This window comes from Rhinichthys klamathensis, unplaced genomic scaffold (genome assembly GCF_029890125.1).
Source record: "Rhinichthys klamathensis goyatoka isolate OS25496 unplaced genomic scaffold, OSU_Roscu_1.1 h1tg000181l_1, whole genome shotgun sequence".
Taxonomy (NCBI): Eukaryota; Metazoa; Chordata; class Actinopteri; order Cypriniformes; family Leuciscidae; genus Rhinichthys; species Rhinichthys klamathensis.
Genome location: NW_026606709.1, coordinates 4498507 through 4521672, shown reverse-complemented (window position 1 = coordinate 4521672; position 23166 = coordinate 4498507). Strand labels below are relative to the sequence as shown.

The window sequence follows — 23166 nt, the reverse complement described above, 5'->3', positions numbered from 1 at the left end:
CTGAGGTTGCAATCCAGTCCTGCCATTGAGCAAAACGCTTTGATGAATTCCAGTTTCATTAGTGGCCTTGAACTTAATGCAATCCTGAATGAGGGATTAGCCAGCTGGAATGTATTGACATAGTCATGGAAGCATGAAATCTAATCCATGTTCTTTAAAGGATGAAGAAAGGGGGCGAAGCTGTTGTTAAAAGTTCCTCGCAAAGTTCAGCGCAGCAGTAGGCCACCGCATAATGTCAAGGGATCTTTAAAACCCTCTGATAGATGCTGCCTGACCTCTGAAACCTCTCCCAAAATAGCAAAGACTGAAGACTGCTCTGCACTAGGGCTGTTAGTCAAATAGGGTTCCACAGAGAGTATGGTGTGTTTAGTGTAAGGTAGACTTTTAAAAGAAAAGTTTACTAAACAAATTATAATTCTGTCATCATTTTCTCTCCCTCGTGTCATTCCAAACCTGTATGACATTTTTTTATACTACAGAACACAAAAGAAGATATTTTGAAGAATGTTTTTGTTCACAATGAAAGTCAAATGGGTTCAAAACAACATTGAACATTTTTACTGAACAGTCAAAAAAAAAAAAAAAGACAATTTTCCACAAAAGAAAAAATAATAATACTTGGCATCAATGACATGAGAGTGAGAAAAAGACAGAATTTTCATTTTTGGGTGAACTACACTCTTAAAAATATTGGTTCTTAATTGGCTTCTATGGTTCCATAAAGAACTTTTAATATCCATGGAATCTTTTCATTGCACAAAATGTGCTTTATAGTGAAATAGGTTCTTCAGATTATTGAAATATTCTTAGAAAAAAAAATGGTTATTTTAAGAACTTAATTTAAGAAGAATAAGAATTTTAAGAAACCCCAAATGGTTCCTCTATTGCATTGCTGCAAAAACACTTTTTTGGAACATTCATTTTTTTTAAAAAGTGTATCCTTTTAAGTAATTGCCAATATCTGCATCTGGATGTTCTTGAATGACTATGAACTTGAATGCAGTCATTTGAGAGGTTTTACAGCCTTTTCAATAGAGATGTTGTTATGCTCTTCAAGGTCAGCAGTGGGTTTCAAAAGTATAAAGCTTACAGTTATGGTTCTTCCTTGAGAATACACCACTTAGCTCTGAAATGCACTCTAGCAGTTTCAGCCCTTTTACATTATGCCCAGCCAAAGCAGAGAGGGCTACCCATAAATCTGCAAAATTCATAAGAGCTGTTCTGAATACATTAATGATTTAGAAATGCAATGCAAAACAACTCTTAGGTTGTTCCCTGTCATAAAATAACACCAGAGAAAAGCTATGGCAGTTCTATTTGTGAAAGGATCCCAAGAGCACCTATTTTCCCCTTACACGCATCAATCCAGTTATGTCACGAAAAAACTATTAGAGTTCTCAAGAGCATGGTTGAAAGGTGGAATGTTGGCGAAATGTGCCATTTGTTGAGGTTAAAATTAGAATGTGAAATGAGATTTGTTAGCTGACTGGAGGGGCAAGGACATGAGTTCCCCTCTCCCGTCTTTCTAATAGATCCGAACACCTTTATGCCTCTTGATACAGCTGCTCTTCCCCTCTGCTGACACTCATTATTTGAAATCCCCTGAGCTAAAAGCCTGCACACACACATACCGATTTGCACATTAATGCACATACAAAGACATATCTTCACTATCACAAAATTGCAAAACATGAGAAATATATGAGAAAACATTATATGTAGGATATTAGCTCTAAACATTATGAGTTTTGTGCTTCTTTAAAGGACAAAAATGTTCTAGATCAGAGGTTTTCAACGTTTCCAGAGACAGGGGCCACTGGTCTCAGACTCTGGACCCCAAATGAAATAAAACAGTTGGATTTTCTTAGTTGTTTAATTTAAAGAAACTTTCTTTAAGTGTCTTAGTTCTTAATTACACTTTTTAATTGAATTAATATTTTACACATTCAAATTTTGTATGTATTATTATTATTTCATTATACATATATATGAAGACCTCCGATGCAAAAGCCTCTAAAAGCCACCTCTGTCAAAAATTTGATAATAATATTGAGTGAATGCTTTCTGCACATATATACTCATCAAATACTTTCACTTCAAACTCACCAAATCCCAGCCTCAGCCCATTCAGAAATGCCGGTATTTGGGTAGAAACCTATACATAGGAGCCTGATAAAAGTGTCAATATTAAACAAAAAATTTAGACGGACTTAGAGGCTTTTGCATCTGAAGTCTTCATATATATATATATATATATATATACACTCACCGCCCACTTTATTAGGTACACCTGTCCAACTGCTCGTTAACACTTAATTTCTAAGCAGCCAATCACATGGCGGCAACTCAGTGCATTTAGGCATGTAGACATGGTCAAGACAATCTCCTGCAGTTCAAACCGAGCATCAGTATGGGGAAGAAAGGTGATTTGAGTGACTTTGAACGTGGCATGATTGTTGGTGCCAGAAGGGCTGGTCTGAGTATTTCAGAAACTGCTAATCTACTGGGATTTTCACGCACAACCATCTCTAGGGTTTACAGAGAATGGTCCGAAAAAGAAAAAACATCCAGTGAGCGGCAGTTCTGTGGGCGGAAATGCCTTGTTGATGCCAGAGGTCAGAGGAGAATGGCCAGACTGGTTCGAGCTGATAGAAGGGCAACAGTGACTGAAATAACCACTCGTTACAACCGAGGTATGCAGCAAAGCATTTGTGAAGCCACAACACGCACAACCTTGAGGCGGATGGGCTACAACAGCAGAAGACTCCACCGGGTACCACTCATCTCCACTACAAATAGGAAAAAGAGGCTACAATTTGCAAGAGCTCACCAAAATTGAACAGTTGAAGACTGGAAAAATGTTGCCTGGTCTGATGAGTCTCGATTTCTGTTGAGACATTCAGATGTTAGAGTCAGAATTTGGCGTAAACAGAATGAGAACATGGAACCATCATGCCTTGTTACCACTGTGCAGGCTGGTGGTGGTGGTGTAATGGTGTGGGGGATGTTTTCCTGGCACACTTTAGGCCCCTTAGTGCCAATTGGGCATCGTTTAAATGCCACGGCCTACCTGAGCATTGTTTCTGACCATGTCCATCCCTTTATGGCCACCATGTACCCATCCTCTGATGGCTACTTCCACCATGTCACAAAGCTCTAATCATTTCAAATTGGTTTCTTGAACATGACAATGAGTTCACTGTACTAAAATGGCCTCCACAGTCACCAGATCTCAACCCAATAGAGCATCTTTGGGATGTGGTGGAACGGGAGATTCGCATCATGGATGTGCAGCCGACAAATCTGCGGCAACTGTGTGATGCCATCATGTCAATATGGACCAAACTCCCTGAGGAATGCTTCCAGCACCTTGTTGAATCTACGCCACGAAGAATCGAGGCAGTTCTGAAGGCAAAAGGGGGTCCAACCCGTTACTAGCATGGGGTACCTAATAAAGTGGCCGGTGAGTGTATATATATATATATATATATATATATATATATATATATGACATTAAATATATTAATATTTTATAACTTAATTTTCAATAACATTAGAAATTATGTATAATATAATTTATATATTTATAAATACTGTGTGTATATATATATATTGATTGATTGATTTGATTTTTATTTAAAAGGGACCATGTGCAATTAACCCATTTAATCCCAAATTTTTCCCAGACATAAAAATATCCAAATCATGTGTCATTAGTATCCCTTTGAAACAATCAATCATAATTTTTTTTAATTTTCTTGGAAAAGTGTGTGAAAAAGTGAGTTTTATGATCGGTCACAATTGTGACCGGTGGGATAATGTGTTGTATCAACCATTGGACAGACTGAATATAGGTCTATAGAACCTGTGCAGTGTGTTTGTGTGTGCATGTGCATGTGCGTGTGGGTGTGCGTGTGCGCGTGTGTGTGTGTGTGTGTGTGTGTGTGTGTGTGTGTGTGTGTGTGTGTGTGTGTGTGTGTGTGTATGTGTGTGGGGTTTGTGGTGTGCGTGCGTGCGTGTGGGGGGTGTCTGGTGTGTGTGTGTGTGGTGTGATGTGGGGTTTGTGGTGTGTGTGGGATGTGTGGTGTGTGTGTGGGGGGTGTGGTGTGTGTGGTTTGTGTGTGGGGTCTGTGGTGTGGGGTCTGTGGTGTGTGGTGTGCATGCGTGTGGGGTGTGCGGTGTGTGTGTGGGGTGTCTGGTTTGTGTGTGTGTGGGATCTGTGGTGTGTGGTGTGCCGGTCTGTGGTGTGTGGTGTGCATGCGTGTGGGGTGTGCGGTGTGTGTGTGGGGTCTGTGGTGTGTGGTGTGCGTGTGTGTGGGGTCTGTGGTGTGTGGTGTGCATGCGTGTGGGGTGTGTGGTTTGTGTGTGGGGTCTGTGGTGTGGTGTGCGTGGGGTTTGTGGTGTGTTTGCGTGTGGGGTGTGCGGTGTGCGGTGTGTGTGTGTGGGGTGTCTGGTTTGTGTGTGTGTGGGGTGTGTGGTGTGTGTGTGGGGTGTGTGGTGTGTGTGTGGGGTGTGTGTGGTGCGTGGGGTGTCCGGTGTCCGTCGGGTCTGTGGTGTGTGGTGTGCGTGCGTGTGCGGTGTGTGTGTGTGTGTGTGTGGGGTGTCTGGTGTGTGTGTGTGTGTGTGGGGGGTGTCTGGTGTGTGTGTGGGGGGGGTGTGCGTGTGTGTGGGATGTGTGGTGTGTGTGGGGGGGGGTGTGGTGTGTGTGTGGGGTGTGTGGTTTGTGTGTGGGGCCTGTGGTGTGGTGTGCGTGGGGTTTGTGGTGTGCGTGCGTGTGGGTTGTGCGGTGTGCGGTGTGTGTGTGTGGGGTGTCTGGTTTGTGTGTGTGGGGGGTGTGCGTGTGTGTGTGGGTGTGTGGTGTGTGTGTGGGATGTGTGGGGTGTGGGGTGTGTGGTGCGTGGGGTGTCCGGTGTCCGTCGGGTGTGTGGTGTGCGTGCGTGTGCGGTGTGTGTGTGTGTGGGGTGTCTGGTGTGTGTGTGTGTGGGGTGTCTGGTGTGTGTGTGGGGGGGGTGTGCGTGTGTGTGGGATGTGTGGTGTGTGTGTGGGGGGTGTGGTGTGTGTGTGGGGTGTGTGGTTTGTGTGTGGGGTCTGTGGTGTGGTGAGCGTGGGGTTTGTGGTGTGCGTGCGTGTGGGTTGTGCGGTGTGTGTGTGTGTGTGGGGGGGGTGTCTGTTTTGTGTGTGTGGGGGGTGTGCGTGTGTGTGTGGGGTGTGTGGTGTGTGGTGTGTGTGTGGGGTGTGTGGGGTGTGTGGTGTGTGTGTGGGGTGTGTGGTGCGTGGGGTGTCTGGTGTCCGTGGGGTCTGTGGTGTGGGGTGTGCGTGCGTGTGCGGTGTGCGTGCGTGTGCGGTGTGTGTGTGTGTGTGTGTGTGTGTGTGTGTGGGGTGTGCGTGTGTGTGGGGTGTGTGGTGTGTGGTGTGTGTGTGGGGTGTGTGGTGCGTGGGGTCTGTGGTGTGTGGTGCGCGTGTGTGTGGGGTGCGTGTGGGTTGTGTGGTGTACGTGTGTGTGGGGTGTGTGGTGTGTGCGGGGTGCGTGCGTGGAGTGTGTGGTGTGCGTGTGTGTGCCTACCTGTAATTGCGTGTGTGTGTGTGGAAAATTAGGTAGAATTAGTTAGCTAGCTAGTCTTTGTGTGTGTGTGTGTGTGTGTGCGTGTGTGTGTGTGTGTGTGTGTGTGTGTCTGTGTGTGTGTGTGTGTGTGTGTGTGTGTGTGTGTGTGTGTGTGTGTGTGTGTGTGTGTGTGTGTGTGTGTGTGTGTGTGTGTGTGTAAAATTAGGTAGAAAGTTAGGTAGCAGCAGAAAGTAAGGTAGAACAGTTAGCCTATGTGTATTAGCATGTAGATACAATGGGTTATCCCACCGGTCACTATTGTTGCCGGTGACATGTTTGTAAGTTCTATGACCACATTAAACAAAGTTAAGTAATTGCAAATGCATATATCAATACTAGACACCTTAAACATGATGTGTACCAAAAATCTAAGTCCTATCTTTATGTTAACATGCTTTACTGATCTTTTCTTTGGGAGCTTTCTTGCTGCCATCCTCTTCTCTTGGCACAAACAGGAAATAAACAGCTCTGGTCATGTGACAATTTACAGTAAACATGTGACACTGCACATATTTCATTGAGACCCTTTATTATTTCAATATCTGTTGGAAATGCACTGATAGATCATTCAGTAACATTTTTATAGCCTTAGAAATGAAACATTTTTTTACGGTCACTATTGTGACCGGTGGGATTAAATGGGTTAATAACATAAATGTAAACATTTGATGCATTACACCAGAGTTATATATATACAGTATATATGTGTGTGTGTGTGTGTGTGTGTGTGTGTGTGTGTGTGTGTGTGTGTGTGTGTGTGTGTGTGTGTGTGTGTGTGTGTGTGTGTGTGTGTGTGTGTGTGTGTGTGTGTGTGTCAAAGCTTCCAGTGGCTCAAATGGCCCGTTTATACCCGTTTGTTGTCTGTAATGTGGGATGATGGTTCCCTTTGAGGAAGGGCCAAGCTTCTCTGCAGGACGTAGAAGATCTAATCAGAGCCAGAGAGGCTCACCATATGTAATACTTGTCTTAAGTCCTTTCCACGGCAATCTAACTGTCCTGCACTCCCTTTGCTCTTAAGGCACAATCCACCTCTGCCAGGTCTCAGAAATCTGACAGACAAGTACTAGACATTCTTGGACAGGACTATTTTTAAACAGCACTGAATTGTCACTGTTCATTTAGCTTTTTTTTTAATGTCATCAATTAATGTCCAGGTCATATTTCACCCCAAAACCCGTTTACACGACAATGGCGTTTTGGGTGCCTGAAGACACTGTTCTTCTGTTCGTTGTCTTGTGTTGAAGTTGCGTGTTTATCTGTATTGTTTCAGGTGTTTATTGAATGTGAGTTTATCATTATTCTGCATCAAGAATCTTTGTTTGGATTATCAAGTCAAGCCTGCATGTGACAAAAACAAAGATTCAATACAAAGTGCGTGCATGTAACGGGCAAAAAGCTCAATGAGAGTGCTCAACCACAAAATAAATTTGATCATGTGATGTAGTTCTGTGGTGTATATAAGGGCTTATCAGTGTATGTGTTCATTGTCTGATGAAGAGCCACTGGGCTCGAAACGTCACCTATGGTGAGAACATGAAATAAATATTTTTATATTTTTGGAGCTGTGGTGTGCCAACTTTTCCTTCCTTTTTTACAAAAACAAAACAAAAAAACTAAATATTAAAGATCCTGGTTTAGGACCATTATGATTTGTTTTTGCATTGTGACTTTATTTTAATTAAGCACATCAATTATAATTCATGTTATTTATCAAAATACATTTATTAAAACAATATAAAATCGTCACAAAATTTTTTAAAAAATAAACATAATATAACAAATAATCTATAAATACCTTACATTTAAATTATACAGTCACTTCAATAAGTATTTCGACACTTATCTGAACAAATGTTATTGCAATAGAAACATATCAAACCAAATGTCATATTATGCAAAAAATGACATTAGACCTTTTCAAGTTCACAGATGTCCCAACAGATGTTTGATAACCAGGAGGTGTCCAAATACATTTGTCTTAATTTTTAACAGTATATCTATTGTTTTATCGTTTAATTGTTTTTTTGCATTATGTGTCCATATTTCCTAGTTTGATCATTTAGTTCAACATTCAAACATTTTTAAGGATGGTTAAAGTGTCAAAATTCTTTTTGGTGCCACTGTATACCATCATTTTTTCACATTACCATGATGAGAATTTCTCTCGTTCTCCCCGTTTTAGCAACAGCCCCTGAGTGCCGCCCCATCCCAGTCGGTCCAGCCTTCTCCTCTGCCCAAACCAGTGTCATCGGTCCATCATGCCCAGCGGCCCACACACCCGTCCCTCGCGCCTCACACCCCTCACTCAGCCAGCTTACCCAGCTGCCCCGGCAGAGGAAAGATGGCCAAGTTCCTCAACCCCGATGAGATGACCTCCAGGGATTACTATTTTGACTCGTATGCACACTTCGGTATTCATGAGGTATGAGCACATTAGAGCAGTGGATGCTTGCATTTAACATAGATGCTGACACATATGATGTACTGTAGGATATAAGTACTCATGGTAATCAACATCAGTCATGTTGATTTATGCTGGGAGTTATATATAATGCAGAGTATGCAGAGAAATGGAGCAGGAGAGAGGGACGGGGTGGGGGTGTCATTGAATTATAGGATGAGTGCAGAGAACGGGAGGTTCAGGCGAGACCTGCAAGATTAATTTTGTTCAGACTCATTTTTAGTATATAGGTCAGATCTTTTTTCCCCTTCTCTCATCTAAGTGTGACAAGAGGCATACACCAAAAAAGCTGCATAGATCTGAGAAGACATGCTGTAATGGTGACAGCAAGTTTTTTACGTTCTCACAGGTTGTCAGAGATCCTTATTTTATGTTTTTACAATAAAGCTGAATAATAACCTTGGTAGTGAATGATTATGTATTACGGTCATATACCATAGTTTTATAGTACTCCAAAGTACTTCAAAAAATAATGTCCAAAAAACCAAGACAATACCGTGATGCTTTGTCGTAGGCATTACAATTCCCAAAATCGTCACCTATTGGCAGATTACTGTATTTAATTTTTATTGAATACTATTACTAACAACATAAAAGTTATTCTTACGTTTACTAAAAAACAGTAAAGATTTCTCAGCAAAAAGACACATGTGCCACGATCTGAAGGGCACATTTTTAAAAAGGTCTATATATATATCTTGTAATCAAATGTGATACAGTAGGCTTTATGGGTTAAACATCATTAAAACTATTGAATACTTTTTTTTTTGCCTGTGTTTCAAATCCGGGTGAGATAGCTTATTGTATCTAACTAGACAGCATTCATGGGCCCAAACCCTTTCTAAAACAGGCCGTTACAAGGTGTAATGGTGCATCAAATCAAAAGATATTTCTATTATATATACCATTGTATTTAAGCGGCACACAAAGGAACAACAAACCATGGTACCGTGCCCAAACAACCATGATTGTCCTATGGTACTTTTCTGTTGTTTAAAAAACTTTTCTACTTTTCTATTTTTTGTACTTTTCAAACGTTGTCTAGGTAGTCAGCTCACCAGAATTTGAAACACAATTTTGTTACAAAGTAGTAAAACGTTTTTTTTGTGCATGCATGGATGTACAGGAAATGCTAAAGGATGAAGTGAGGACGATGACATACAGAAACTCTATGTACCATAACAAACACATCTTCAAGGACAAGATCGTGTTGGACGTGGGGAGTGGTACTGGCATCCTCTCCATGTTTGCTGCCAAGGCCGGAGCCAAGCACGTGTATGGGGTAAGAGGGCGGCCCTCCTTATGCCTAAAACCACATGAGCCTGTAGCCTCCTACCCTGCTGGAATGATCCACAGAGCCCAAAATAGCATCATGTGTTGCAGTCGCACCAAGAGCTTTTGAAGGTGTATGCGAATAATCCTCTTTTTTTAGAGAGATATGATCATATATTACCACCAACTTATTTCCTAATAAGGATCATAAATATAAGTTCAAAACAGAAGAAAACGTATGTTTAAAGCCATGACAAACAAATGAATTTATAGCGGCTACTCAATCCAATGATGATACCGCTGAGAGACTAAGCACTTGTGACGCATAAACAAAACATCGATGAGGCAAATTATCTTTTACTAGCAATTCTTTATTGCTGGCTGATGTTTCTTGATAGTACAAAGTTTAGTGGTCAACAAAGAATACATCGCCCCTGCTCACCCCCTCTCACCTAACTTAATCAGTGAACAGGTGACTAATATTCACATTCCCACGTAATCCCGTGACCCGCCACCAGGATCACGTGACAATCAAAACATTAACTCTTTCATGTCTACTACAGAATTGTTTGTTAAAAATGATTGCATTTTAACACAAATATATATGTATATACACCTTATCACTAATTAATCATTCAATATTTATTATATATCAGCCAATATTTTATTTATATATCAATATTTATACCATACTTCATGTACTTGCTTCAAAGCAGCTTTACAGTAAAAATAAGTATCAATAGTTTAATTATAGATTTAATTAGGCTTTAAAAAATAATTTAGTAACACTGTTAAATGTCCTTTTAAAAATGAATATTAAATATATTGAATATTATATATTTTTTTTCATAATGAACATTATGTTGTGATGCCAAATTCAGCATTCTAGAATACAAATACACACAGCAAGACTTGTGACAGAATAGTTTGATGAACATGAAAGTGAAGTTGAACATTGCTCATGGCCTGCGCAGTCACCAGATCTAAATATTTTAGAGCCACTTTGGGGAATTTCGGAGGAGCAAGTCAGAAACCGTTTTCCTCCACCAGCATCAGATAGTGACCTGCCCACTGTTCTGGAAGAGGAATGGCTCAAAATCCCTCTGTGCAGGACTGGTATCTGTGATTCGCAAGAATTAAATCAACATTGAACTACCATGTGATAGCATCACTATAGCATGACACCACCATAGTACTTTTTTTTATAAGGGTCCCCTTCTGTTTTTCTTTCTTGCAATTCCCCTATTTGATTCCATTTCGCTTCCTCACTTCCTGACCATTCAGACCTCTCCCCCTTAATGCATTCCTCCCCAGTGGATAGTGAAGGTTTTTAGCGGGCAGCCTTTATTGGCCGTGCTGATGTATCAGGCTCTAACACACTACATTGTGAGGATGTGGTAATTGGCTCTTCGGATATATCTGAGAAAAAGGCACACCAAAGAAATAAGTAAAGGTCAGAAGGGCCACATTAACCATGTGGTGCTTGTTTGGCACTTTCTCTTTGAGAACTAAAGCCAGAGCTTGTTAAGCCAAGTTAGAGTATGAACGGAGAGAAAAAACTCGATTTTATGTGTCCTGCCATCCTCTTGGGACAGAATGTTCAAGAGCAGTTTTTAGAAGAGAACGAAACTACCTCGGGAAGCCTAGCCATGTGTTGGTGTCTGTCTTGAGTCGCGGTCTCTGCTGTAATTGAGCTGATGTGATTTGCACCTCGCTGCTCTTATCCAGTTGCACTGTGATAATGAACAATTCTCTGAATGGCTTCATCATATTCATCCAATGCCAGAGAGCGCATACTCTCCTCAGTGTCTATGTTACAGTGCTCATTGCAAACGAAAAACACTTGCTCAATGCAGAATATAAACTAGATTTTTACATTTTGCTTTCCTGTGCAAAATTGGCTGCCACACTAGGGTATTCTGCATGGTATTTTGATATTGATATCCACCTTATTTTTAATGTAGGAGCAGCTGTGGCCATTATTAGCCATTTTTGCTTTCGGTGTCAGCTGAATTTTGTAGCAACACACACTTTCATAGCACAAATGGTTTTACAGTTTACTGTACTTTTGTTATTCTTCTTGATTCTTAATGAATCAAAAGTCTTACAAATTCAAATGCCTTGATTTTTTTAGGTGCATTAAAAAAAGATGAAAGATGAATATATTGTTCTTGTCCCTGCTTCATTGTAAGTTTATAGGATTTTTTTTTTGTTGCCCATTTTACTGTCTGCCAGGCAAAAATTATACATAGCCACAGCTTAAATGAAAGTAACACTATGTAGTTTTTCAACCTTTATAATATATTTACAAGACTCTTGTGATGGTGCATCGACTTACAATAGGTTAAATGACACGTCTGCCATAGCCTGACGTGGTCTGTAGCGCTTTTACTTGCACTATGTAACTAACTTCGAGTTTCGGGTAGTAAACGGAACACAAAAAGAACTACAAAATTCGACTGCTTTACGGCATACGTCACTTCGCCCACCACTTCCTCAAATTGTCTGTGGCCATTGTTGATTCCAAAGCCGGTGCTGGATAAACAGCGAGCGTGCGCGTGCGACAGTAGGCTGCGGTAGGCTAAATTATTTACGACAGCGGTAATGGACAATTCCACTTCCAACCTGTAGGGCGACCGCAGAGGAAAAGTTCCTTGGTGTTGCTTTAAATGAAGCAGAATGAGTTACACACCAAAGTGTAAAGAACAAACTGTGTTTGGACAATTAGTGCCTAATCAAACCCTAAAAAAATAATAACTTATATATAAATCTTAAACTTCACACACACATATGCTATGCAGCCTCTAGATTAAATATTTCAGACCCTCATTTTCTCGGTTGTCACCTACGGTTACGAAAGCTGGACAATCCGGAAGTAAGATCGAAGGAAGATTGACTCATTCGAAATATGGTGCTGGAGAAAAATCCTGCGTGAGCCATGGACAGCGAAGTCAATCATAGAGGAAATCAAACCGGAAATGCCACTCGAAGCACAAATTATGAAACTGTGTTTGTCATACTTTGGTCACATGGTTCGAAGGGAAAGATCACTGGAAAAGTATATCACAATTTAAGGGTACAAGGTGCAGAGGAAGACCGCCAATGATATGGATCGATATGATAACAAAAACGACAAGACGGACGTTGGAGGATCTCATCAGACTAGCACAAAACCCGAATCCTTTTCAATTCTTTAGTCAATCAAGTCACCAAGACTCAAATTTGAGCTGATGGGACATAACAACAACAAGATTTTAAGCTGAGTAGTTTATTGTTTTGCACTTATCATCTGTTGTTCATGTGACTAATATTAAATATAGTATATATATATTTTTTAAATAGTGCATGGATATTAGATATTTGATACTAGATATTAATTTGCTTTGATATTGAAGAAAAATGAGATAACTTGATAAATAATGTGATATTCAATACAATAATGCTATAAGTTTCTAAAATCAATTTAAATTCAATTAAAATATATATTAAAAAAAATGAAAAATATATGACCAACATATCTGTTTCACATTATTTCAGGGAAAATCATCATCAACTTTTATTTACCAGACTCTTGGTCCATTCAGAAGGCACAGACATAACATGCAACATACACAAAAATGGATACATATACAAAGAGATAAAAAGATACAAAAAGATAAAAGAAAAAACTACAATACGGCATTTCTATAAAAGACACTTATACCAGCCTTTCCATAGTGATGATTGGTATCGTATGGCACTAAACCTAGGATTTACTAGCAGCATAAAAATGCTGTTCTGGGAGTCATTCAGGCGACAAATGAATTTGTAGATGAGTCTCCTCAGTAATGCCTGAAAGGTGCTGACCCCTGCATTACAAAACAGGTCACTTGCACTAGAGCACCTGGGTTTGTTGAGCAGTTTCCTCATACAGTCGTTATAAGCAACCTTAAGCTTCTGCATACTAGCCTTTTTAAATTTAGTCCATAAAGGAGCAGTATACAAAGGAGTGCAATATGCCTTAAACAGGCTAATTTTGACGTCATCCGTGCACCTGTGGAATTTTCTTTCCAGCATGTTAGCTTGGGCATATAATATGCGACGCTGCCTATATAAATCCTCATCATCAGATAACTGATCTGTAATGTTATGACCCAGGTATTTAATTTTATTACAAACACTCATCACTTGTCCTGACAGATAAAAGTCTGGAAAACAAAGATCTTTGTTCACTTTTGTCCTACACATCAATACAGCACTCTTTTTGGCATTATATAACACTTGAAATTTCACCCCATATTCAGAGCAGATATTCAGTAGCTGCTGAAAACCAGCACTGCTGGGAGAGAAAATGGCCAAATCATCAGCATACATAAAATGATTAACCAAGGTGTTACCAATTATACAACCTGTTTTGCATCTTGATAATTGGTTGGAAGCCTAGTTCACACTACAAGATTTTAAGCCTGCAAATCGTTGAGCTTCAAGCTCACGTGATGTCATGAGCTACAGCCAATCAGAGCAAGGCATGTTCGCGTGTTGTGTTCTTCTTCGTCTTCTTCGCCATAGATATCATATACGGTAATAAAGGCTAGATGTCTTACGGCGGAGTCACTTCCGGCATCACCGTTCGGCCATCTTGTCACAGGCAGGCTCTGATGTAAGGTGAGTGATCAGCATGAACACAAATCCTCTTATCTCGCTGAAATCTTGACGGATTTACAAACGGTTTGGTTTCTTACAAACGTTATTAACATGGCTATAATTCTGAATGCTTGAACATATATGTTATAATTATTCATATGTATGCAGTGTCATAACTACATCTCTGACGTTTATAACAAACCAAACCGTTTGAAAATCGGTAGAAAATTGAGCAAGTTATGGTTATTTAAAAGTACATGCACCATTAAAACACAATGTTGCGAGTGAGCGAGCTGCCTGTGACAAGATGGCCGCCACGTGCGGATGTCGACCTCCATTGGCCAGCAGCGCGGACGAGACATCTAGCATTTATTATATGATATCTATGTTCTTCGCTGGGTATTGGCGCGGGTGCTGTTTCGCGTCATTTTCGGTTCATTTTATCGCGTGATTTTTCGTGACAAAACGTGGTTTGTAGGATCAATCACGTTGTGTCGTGTGGTGTGAACTAGCTCAACAACTTGAACACTCCTGATTTCACAGAGAGCAAGTCATGTAGTGTGAACCGCACAGTTCAGCCCGACGTTTTAAAATCATGTAGTGTGAACTAGGAACTCATCCATGTAAAGGTTGAAGAGATCTGGTGAAAGTAGCCGCCACCCCCCCACCCCCCCCCCACCCCCCCTCCCTCCGACGAAACTTCTGAAAGTTAACAGACAAGTTTTACTTTTGCATAAAACAAATCAGATTTTTAACAATGTAAATAAACAAACAAACAAACAAACAAAAAGAAAAACAATTTAAATACCACCAACACTTTGCTCAACTTGGTATAGTTACCTGTATGTCAACATGAAAACATCAAGTATATTCAGGTAAACAAAAATGTGACGGCAGCCATGTTGCACCAGAATGCCCATCAAATACCAGCTTATTGGTGGAGAGGAGACAAAATAACCTTGAATTTGGTTACATGTCAAAAAATAACTTGGGAGATGTATGATTTTCCATCATGTAAGCAAAGTCAACAGTGATTACAAGGTGTTTGGTTTCATTCCTTCACTCTTTTAATTTCTTTGTTCTCTAATTGATGACTAGTCTATTCTTGGGCTATAGTTTAGACGTCCATTAAATTTTCACTCACAGCCCAGAATTTGCCTTGTTTAAGCCTAGACGTCTGGGCTGTGTTTGGACGGCTATTAGACGTCTTTTAAATCCAAAATTGCTTGCTGGGTTTCCTCCCTTATTGTCTTCCTCACATGGCTTGCTTGCTTAGTCACATTTCAGCATCCATACTAAAATTGTTACAGATTCTTTGGACAAGAAAACCAGCATGTCCACTTTGCTTGGTTTCAGAGATGTGTGTTGACATGTAAATATATTGTCTGATGTGCTGAAAAGTCTTTTAGAGGGTGTGCTGGTGGCAGACACACAAAGATATTTTTGCATCAGCTTGCTTAAGTGGAGATAATTGATCTTATGAATTTCCCACCACGGCTCCTCCTCAGTGTGAAGTTTGGGCATCAGAATGTAGCTGTTAAATTCCACTTCAATGATTGGTCAGAGGATTCCGACGGAGATGTAGATGTAAAAGGCTTCTTAAAGACTTCATCCTCTTTGCACTGGCTATGGCACTTTGGCTTGGCTGATTCCCTGATTCAACACCTGCTGATGATGAGACGTCAACAGCAGGCTGTGCCTCCCAGAAAAGAAAGTAAAATAATTCATATTTGCACTCAAGAGCTCCAATCATTCTTGCCATTTAAAATATTCTTAACTTCTGAATTGCCTTAATTTCTGATATTGCCCATGAACTCATTTGTGGCAGTTTTTCCTTACAAATGTAGTCTTTTTTAACCTTGGGTCAAGAAAAGGGGCAATGTTCAGCAGAGTTTGGGTTGTGTGATCCCAACGCTATCTCACGACCAATTCGTACAAGTGCGTACGAGGTGGCTAATTCGTACGAATTCGTACAACCTCACTCATACGAATTCGTACGATTTGTCTAAACCCCAGTGATGGCTAGGTTTATGGGCAGGGTCAGGTCATTCGTACGAATTCATACAAATTGGGCAACTCGTAAAATATGTACGATTTATCAAAAATCGTATGAGTGAGGTTGTATGAATTCGTACAAATTAGCCACCTCGTGAAATACGTACGAATTGCAGTGAGATCGGGTTGGTGATCCTCATATTTTGCCTCCATGTAGGCCAGCATTTTGGTTTTAGTTGAGAATGTCAGCACTGTGTCTTCTCTGTTTTTGTCTTCAGTAAATGAAGAACTTGCTGTAGATAAGAAATGTTCATGTAGTCCTCCACAGACAGAGCATCAGTGAACTCTTGAAGTGGCTTCAATGCCTTGTTTACTGACTCAAGGGCCTCACCCAGATGTCGTTTTTCAGAGAGAATTTGTGACAAAACCCTCTGCTGTTCCAGTATCTTTTCCATCATTTGCTGCTTAGTGCCCCATCGTGTTGGGCACTCTGTGATCAGACTATATTCTGGCAGGTTAAGTTCGCTCTGTGCTTTCTTCAGTGCTTCTTTCTTTTTCCAGCTATGGGAGAAATGTTCGACTAGCTTTAATTATATTGGTTGTGTTGTCCGTGATAAAACTCACTAGATACGCCTTACTCAAATTCCAACCAGACAAAGCCTCTCGCAGTCCCAGAGCTGTTTTCTGTCCTCACTGGGAAAATATTCTGTCTGTAAGCACAGACTTCTCATTTTAAAGTCTTGGTCAATACAATGAACCGTTAAACTAATGCACAGCTCTGTTGTCCTACTGGACCAGAGGTCTATCGTACACGCAAAATGTTTGACATCTCTCAGTTCCAACTTGACACGGTCGTGAGCATGCTCGTACATTTGGGGGATAGCAGTTTGGGAAAAATAAGAGCGAGAGGGAATGTTATAGCATTTGTCTTTGGTATTCATCAAGTGCACATAACCTGGTTTCCCGACCATGGCGATTGGAACATATCCTTTGCCAGATAGCATGTTATGGCCTATGTTATTTCTATATGATGCCAGGAGCTTGCAGGATACGGTGTTAATCTATCAAAGTTTGATGCGATGGAGTGTTAGGTTCGGGAACAAGGGTTGATTCATCTGTGCTTGAAGATTTTTCTGCCAAGCATAGCTGATACAAATTGTTGTGCTTCGTCTTGAGGTGACTGCAAAGATTTGTAGAGTTTCCCTTTCGCGTTGCCACTCGAGATTAAATGTTTCACAAATAACTTCAGTCTGCATGTGTTCATCTCTTTTAAAACCAAAATACTGCCATCGTCAGCAGCAGCAGCTGCTAGTGCCTCGGGCTGACTCATCTTCTCAGATTAGTTTACAACGAGAGCATCGCAGCTTGTTGATTGTCTTGCGTCAGAGCACGCGCATGCTATCATGCACACACACGCAGACATATCCCAATTCACGAGTTCACACTTATAAATAATCCCCTTACAAGACACCTAAAGAGCATAGACATAGTTCACACATAGTTCTCATAGTTCATAGTTCACACTTACAAATAATCAGATGCGTGTTTGGCGTGGTGTCCGAGGAGAGGGCTCCGAGCTCAGTATTTTGGCCCGAAACCAGAGTACTCCCCCCAAAAAGTTGCGAACCAACGTGGGACAGCAGCCATGAAACGATACTGACAACCCCCCCCCCCAAAAAATGCGGAGTGTAAAGCTGACGGTGCACTGATTTGGGGGGAGGGGGTGAGTCACTGGACCAGGAGGACTCTTGCATCATCGGCGGGATATATATATATATATATATATATATAAAGGCCTCCTCTCGTGCTGATTGGCTAGATTATTTGAACGTGTTCCTCCCGAACTTTGTTAATAAAACATCATCTAATATCTGCGTGCCAGTCGCTATGCTATCTGCATTGACCCAAAACTATAAATGACTTTTTGAAGTAAATCATTAATTAATCGCAAACCATTGCGATATGCACATTTGCTTTATTTCGATCATTTTTTATATATCGTTCAACCCTATTATACTGTATAGCATACATGTTATGTAACATGCACCTATAACTTGGTGTCATTTATCACTGAAATTATTTTGATTTCCCTCAGTTTGCAAAGCAGTCCTTTTCTTGTGTCCTCACACATGTCATGCCATGGGTTTATTAGCTAATGAAACTGTATAACATTTACCCTGATGCAAAGACCTTTCCATTATAAGAGCTTTACTGTGAACATTTATTTTTCTTTGACAACATGCATTAAACCAGGAAGTCCATTAATGCTTAACAAGATACTTCTATAATATATATATATATATATTTAATATTTGAGCTTGTCATGTTTGCACAGTTTTGCCCTTCATCTCTGTTTACTGCAGCTCAGACCCAGGCACTTTCCTCTCATCTTGATCATGCACATCAAAAACTTTTCTTCTGAAAGTGGAAATGTGCTGACTGTGTTATGGGCTTCTCTGATTACTTTTAAACTCAATGCTGACCCACTGCAGTACGTGAAACTTTTACAAAAACCGATGGGGCTGCCATGTAGGAGAAAGCGAAGGTTCTGAGAGTTTGTCAGTTGAAGCGATGCTGACTGACTCCTCGTGCAACACTCGAGTTGACGGCGATGGCTTTGAAAACAAACGACTGCTGGGAAAACCCAAGGGAGGTCATGAGGCAGAAGGATCTGTGCTGTCAGGAATCAACCTCTCACTTAAACTGATGGCAGCTTCCTACTTACTCTCTCCTCCTCTTCCCTTTAGCCTCGGGCCACTGACAGCCCTGTTACTATGTGTGCTTACTTTACTTGTTTTGCTTGTTTACATATATTTCAATATACATATATAACGGGACAGGAATCTGGACTGTTTGTAAATGCAAAATAATGCTCTTTAGGCATTAGCCACTGAGGGCTGATCAGAGGAACATGTGTAATAGGCAGGTTTGCAAGTTGCAAGAATCAATCAGCACTTTATGTTGAGAGACTGTAAAGGATGGACAGTCTGTGTTACCTATCAAACAACACTACCATTCAAAAGCTTGGGGTCTGTAAGGTTTTTTTTTTTTTTTTTTTTTTTTTGAAAGACAGTACTTTTACGGTGCATTCCATTAATCAAAAGGGACAGTTAAGACTTTTATGAACAAAATATTTTTATTTCAAATAATTTCTTTTAACTTTCTATTAAAAAAATCCTAAAGAAACTCATATTGCAGTTTCCACAAACATTAATAATAGTAAGAAATGTTATATGCATATTAGAATGATTTCTGAAGGATCATGTGACACTGAAGAGTAATGATGCTGAAAATTTTATTGTAATTATATTTCACAATATTACTGTTGTTACTGGATTTTTTTTATCAAATAAATGCAGCCTTGGCGAGCATAAGAGGGTTCTTTCAAAAACATTGAAGAATCTCACCAAACTTAACAAGTGTAAGTGTAACAAAACATTGAGTGTAACAAAACATAATATATAACAATTAACTATCCTCCACAGACAAACACACATTTTTGCAAAATTCTAAATCTGTCTAGCACTGTGTTATTTTAGCACCACTATCCAAACAGAACTTCAAAAATAGTGACATTGGTCAGAAAAGCAGAACGTCCCAACACAAACTCATGCCATTGGTTGAGCCAATGTTGCTCTGTCGGGGAAGTTTTGTACGTTTCTGTAATAAAAATGGAAGTTGTTGCAATCAGGTAAGCCACTGTGGCTCTTTTATCGTACATCATAAATGACGAAACGCAGAAAACGCTTTCATGTTATCTTGCATTTGGATGCCTGATGTTTGTGAATGCGTTCTAGTTCTAGTTAAGTTTATTTTAAGGTTTTTTTTGTTTCGCATTGAAGGATTTATTGTTTCCATCGTCGTTTATGGGCATGTCTTCTTATCAATTGAGCTCAATTGAGCACGTACATTTGAAACTGAACATAATGGTGACCTCTAGGAACCAAGTATTTTAACATTAACCAAATCACAGTGTTTCTATAAGCTATGTCTTGTCTGAAAGAGGATATATAGATAGGGAAGGTAAAACACTGTCTACCACTTAAACCAGCACCTATAACCAACCATTAATTTATGTGCTTGAAGCACAAGACAGCGGGGAATAACAACTGTAAGTTAGATTTTTATATTGTTCTGTTTTTTTTTTTTTTTTTGTTTTTTTTTCAGATTGAATGCTCAAGTATATCAGAATACTCTGAGAAAATCATCAAGGCCAATCATCTGGACAGTGGTAAGCAGATTCGCTGTGTTTCGATATTGTAGAAGTGTGTGTTTGCTGTGTAGTTGGCTGGCTTGTGTGGGTGTGTGAGAAAAGCAGAATGACAAATAGGATGAGACACTGATAGGATAAAGAGTGGTCGTCGACCGTTCTTCTATTCAGCCTCCTAAATATACATAATTTAAAACCTCTGCAGTAATCTGAATATTAAGAGAGAATTTAAATTGCAAATATTCTGCTTTATAAATGATAAAATGACGATAAAGGACACAGCCTTTCCAAAAACAAATGTTAATCATGTTAAATGTTTTTGTTTTTTTTAAAGCTCCAGTCCGTAACTTTTTGGGGTTAAAAATGATCCAAAATACATTTTTTAACAAGTACATAACCAGCCAGTGTTCAAAACTTTCTGCTTGCCTTAGCTCGATTCAAAGCGGTAAGATTGTAATAATGATTTTGATTCCAGTGGTACTGGTGGATTTCCGCGGGAAATTCCAGCATGTCTTTGTGCCATTATGTCACATCTTTACACATAAAGAAGGAGTCTCGGCTAGTAGACTGTGTTGCGTGTGAGGATGTTGGAGGTGGAGATTTATAGCCTTTTTTCACACCACTTGATATAATTAAACTTATCAATTTGATGGCAGATCCAGAAAGGTTCAAACGACAATCACCAGTGACAACTGGAGATTCACCCGTTGTAAAATGCAAAAGACTTCGGAGTGGCTACAGAAAAAAAAGAGACTGCAACCGGACCCATGCGAAAGCAAGGAGAAATATCGGAAGGGCATTAAATGTAGTCACGCAATGCTGATGTTGTTAACATTAACAATTTGAGAACAAAGTATAATTTGCACACTGTAAATTCTAACAAGTTCAGTTTACTTAAAAAAAGTTTGGAAACCGATTGCCTTATTTTTGCAAAGCAAACTTAAAAGGAAAACGGAAGTTAAGTTAATAATCGGCTAAAAGTAAAGAAAGCTACATCTTCCCAAGTAAATTAAGTATAAATATCAAGTTAGTTTAATGTCAATTCTAGTTAACATACTAAATAATATTTTCTAATCTTACTTAAGATTTAATAGTAAGATTACTTGAGTAATTCCATTTAACTAACAGTGTTATAATGTGTTCTGCAACCATCTTAAATACTATTATTCTCAACATGGTTTTAATCTGCCATTTTAAGCTATGGAGACTTAAAAAAATATGTGCAATCGGTTTCCACATTTTCTTCAAGTAAAGTGAAATAGGAATAGTATGTTGAACTGACAAATGCTTAGTTAGTATAGTTCACTTACACAAGAGTTCTAGACACTAAAAAAAGAACTGTAGAGAGTACTTGATAATTTACTTTAAATACAATTTAATTGTTACCATTGTTGTGTTTTGCATGCTGAATGTTGAAGTCTGTGTAATTCAAGTATAATCAATTACAAGATTGTCACTTTTATATTTAACTTTTATTTGGGATTATATAAACCCAATTAAAAGTTTCACAAGGTGTTTAGGACATAATAGACCATTAATAAATAGATAATTAATTGACATGAAATAGAGTTATACAGCAATCATACACACACATTCATACATATATGTATGTGTATATATGTATGTTTATATATATATATATATATATATATATATATATATATATATATATACACACACATACATACATTCATTCATAAATTACTTCTCTGCCTTTGAAATCATATAATTGATTTCTTGTTGCATCACTGCATCAATGGTAAGAGAATAATAATAATAAAAATGAAGTTCCAAGTGACCAACCAAAGGGAACATTAATCGCCATAATGGTGACTAAAAATATTTTAGGAAAATCAACATGTCAGCTTATGTGATGTTCTCTCAAAATTGACAATTCAACACTCAAGATGACTTTGGGAAATGAGTGAATGCAAACAGAGAGAAATAACTGCAGAAGAGGAGGAAATGAGTGAAAAGTCCATTAAGATTTTTCCCGCTACAAAAATCACACTCAAACCAATCAATTAATCTTTACTTGGTTTTTCTGAGTAAACAAAGCATAGCGTGTGAATACATATTACTAGATTTTTACAATTAAGTTAAGACATTAAGTAAAGTTTACTAAAAAGTGTTAGTTAGTCTAGTCAAGTAATGTTTACTTGGGTTTTCTGAGTAACAAAGGCATAGCATGCAAACAGTACAGATTACTAAATTGTTTTAAGTAAGTTCAACAAATTATTGGAAATTAAGTAAAGTTAACTAAAAAGTCTTAGTAAGAACAACTGTTAGATTTTACAGTGCATGGTTTGACGTGATATGATAAGCGATCGCTAGATTTTGTGACGATGCAGCAAGGAAGAAGCAAAGAGAGAATCCAAATGCAAGCACTTTAATAAAACAAACAGGTAATCCAATGGAACTCAGGACAGGGACAAGAACAGCAAACAACTTCAACGTCCGACAAAACACAACTGAAACACAGAGGTATAAATACACAAGCAGACAGGCTAAACAAGATAACAAGGGGGCGTGGTTAATCCGAGACACCTGGGAAGACTAATCAACAAAACGGGGAACAGCTGAACATGGGACAAGACACATGGCAGGATCACATGACAAACAGGGAACCACATGACAGACAAGAACAAGGAACAAGACACAAAACCCACACCGTGACATAGCCCCTCCCCTATGGGCGGCTCCCGACGCCCATAAAAAACAAAAAACAATAGTTCAGGAGGGTGGTGAAGCGGAGGCGGTCTTGGGGGGAGGGATGGAGGGCCAGGTCCATGCAGGGGAATGGGACCAGGGCATTGCAATGGCGGACCTGGGTCATGAAGCGTTGGCGACCAGGGCTGAGCAGGAACTGCAGACGACCCTTCGGGCGGCCAGGGAGGAGACGACCCTTCAGGCGGCCAGGGAGGAGAGGACCCTTCAGGCGGCCAGGGCGGACCAGATAGTTCCAGCGCCCAGGGCGGAGCAGGATGCGCAGGCGGCCAGGGC

General features: G+C 39.7%; 1 protein-coding gene and 1 long non-coding RNA gene across 2 annotated transcripts in view; one reads left to right on the top strand and one right to left on the bottom strand.

The window, feature by feature from the left end:
* Positions 1-23166, top strand: part of LOC130094850 (protein arginine N-methyltransferase 8-B) — a 50828-nt gene that overhangs the window by 5459 nt on the left and 22203 nt on the right. The window contains exons 2-4 of the mRNA XM_056261343.1: positions 7785-8024; positions 9190-9345; positions 20121-20184. Coding sequence (XP_056117318.1) covers positions 7785-8024; positions 9190-9345; positions 20121-20184 — 460 coding nt within the window. The remainder of the gene's footprint in view (positions 1-7784; positions 8025-9189; positions 9346-20120; positions 20185-23166) is intronic.
* LOC130094853 (uncharacterized) overlaps positions 1-23166 on the bottom strand; it is a 28510-nt gene that overhangs the window by 1964 nt on the left and 3380 nt on the right. The gene's annotated exons all lie outside the window — the stretch shown is intronic.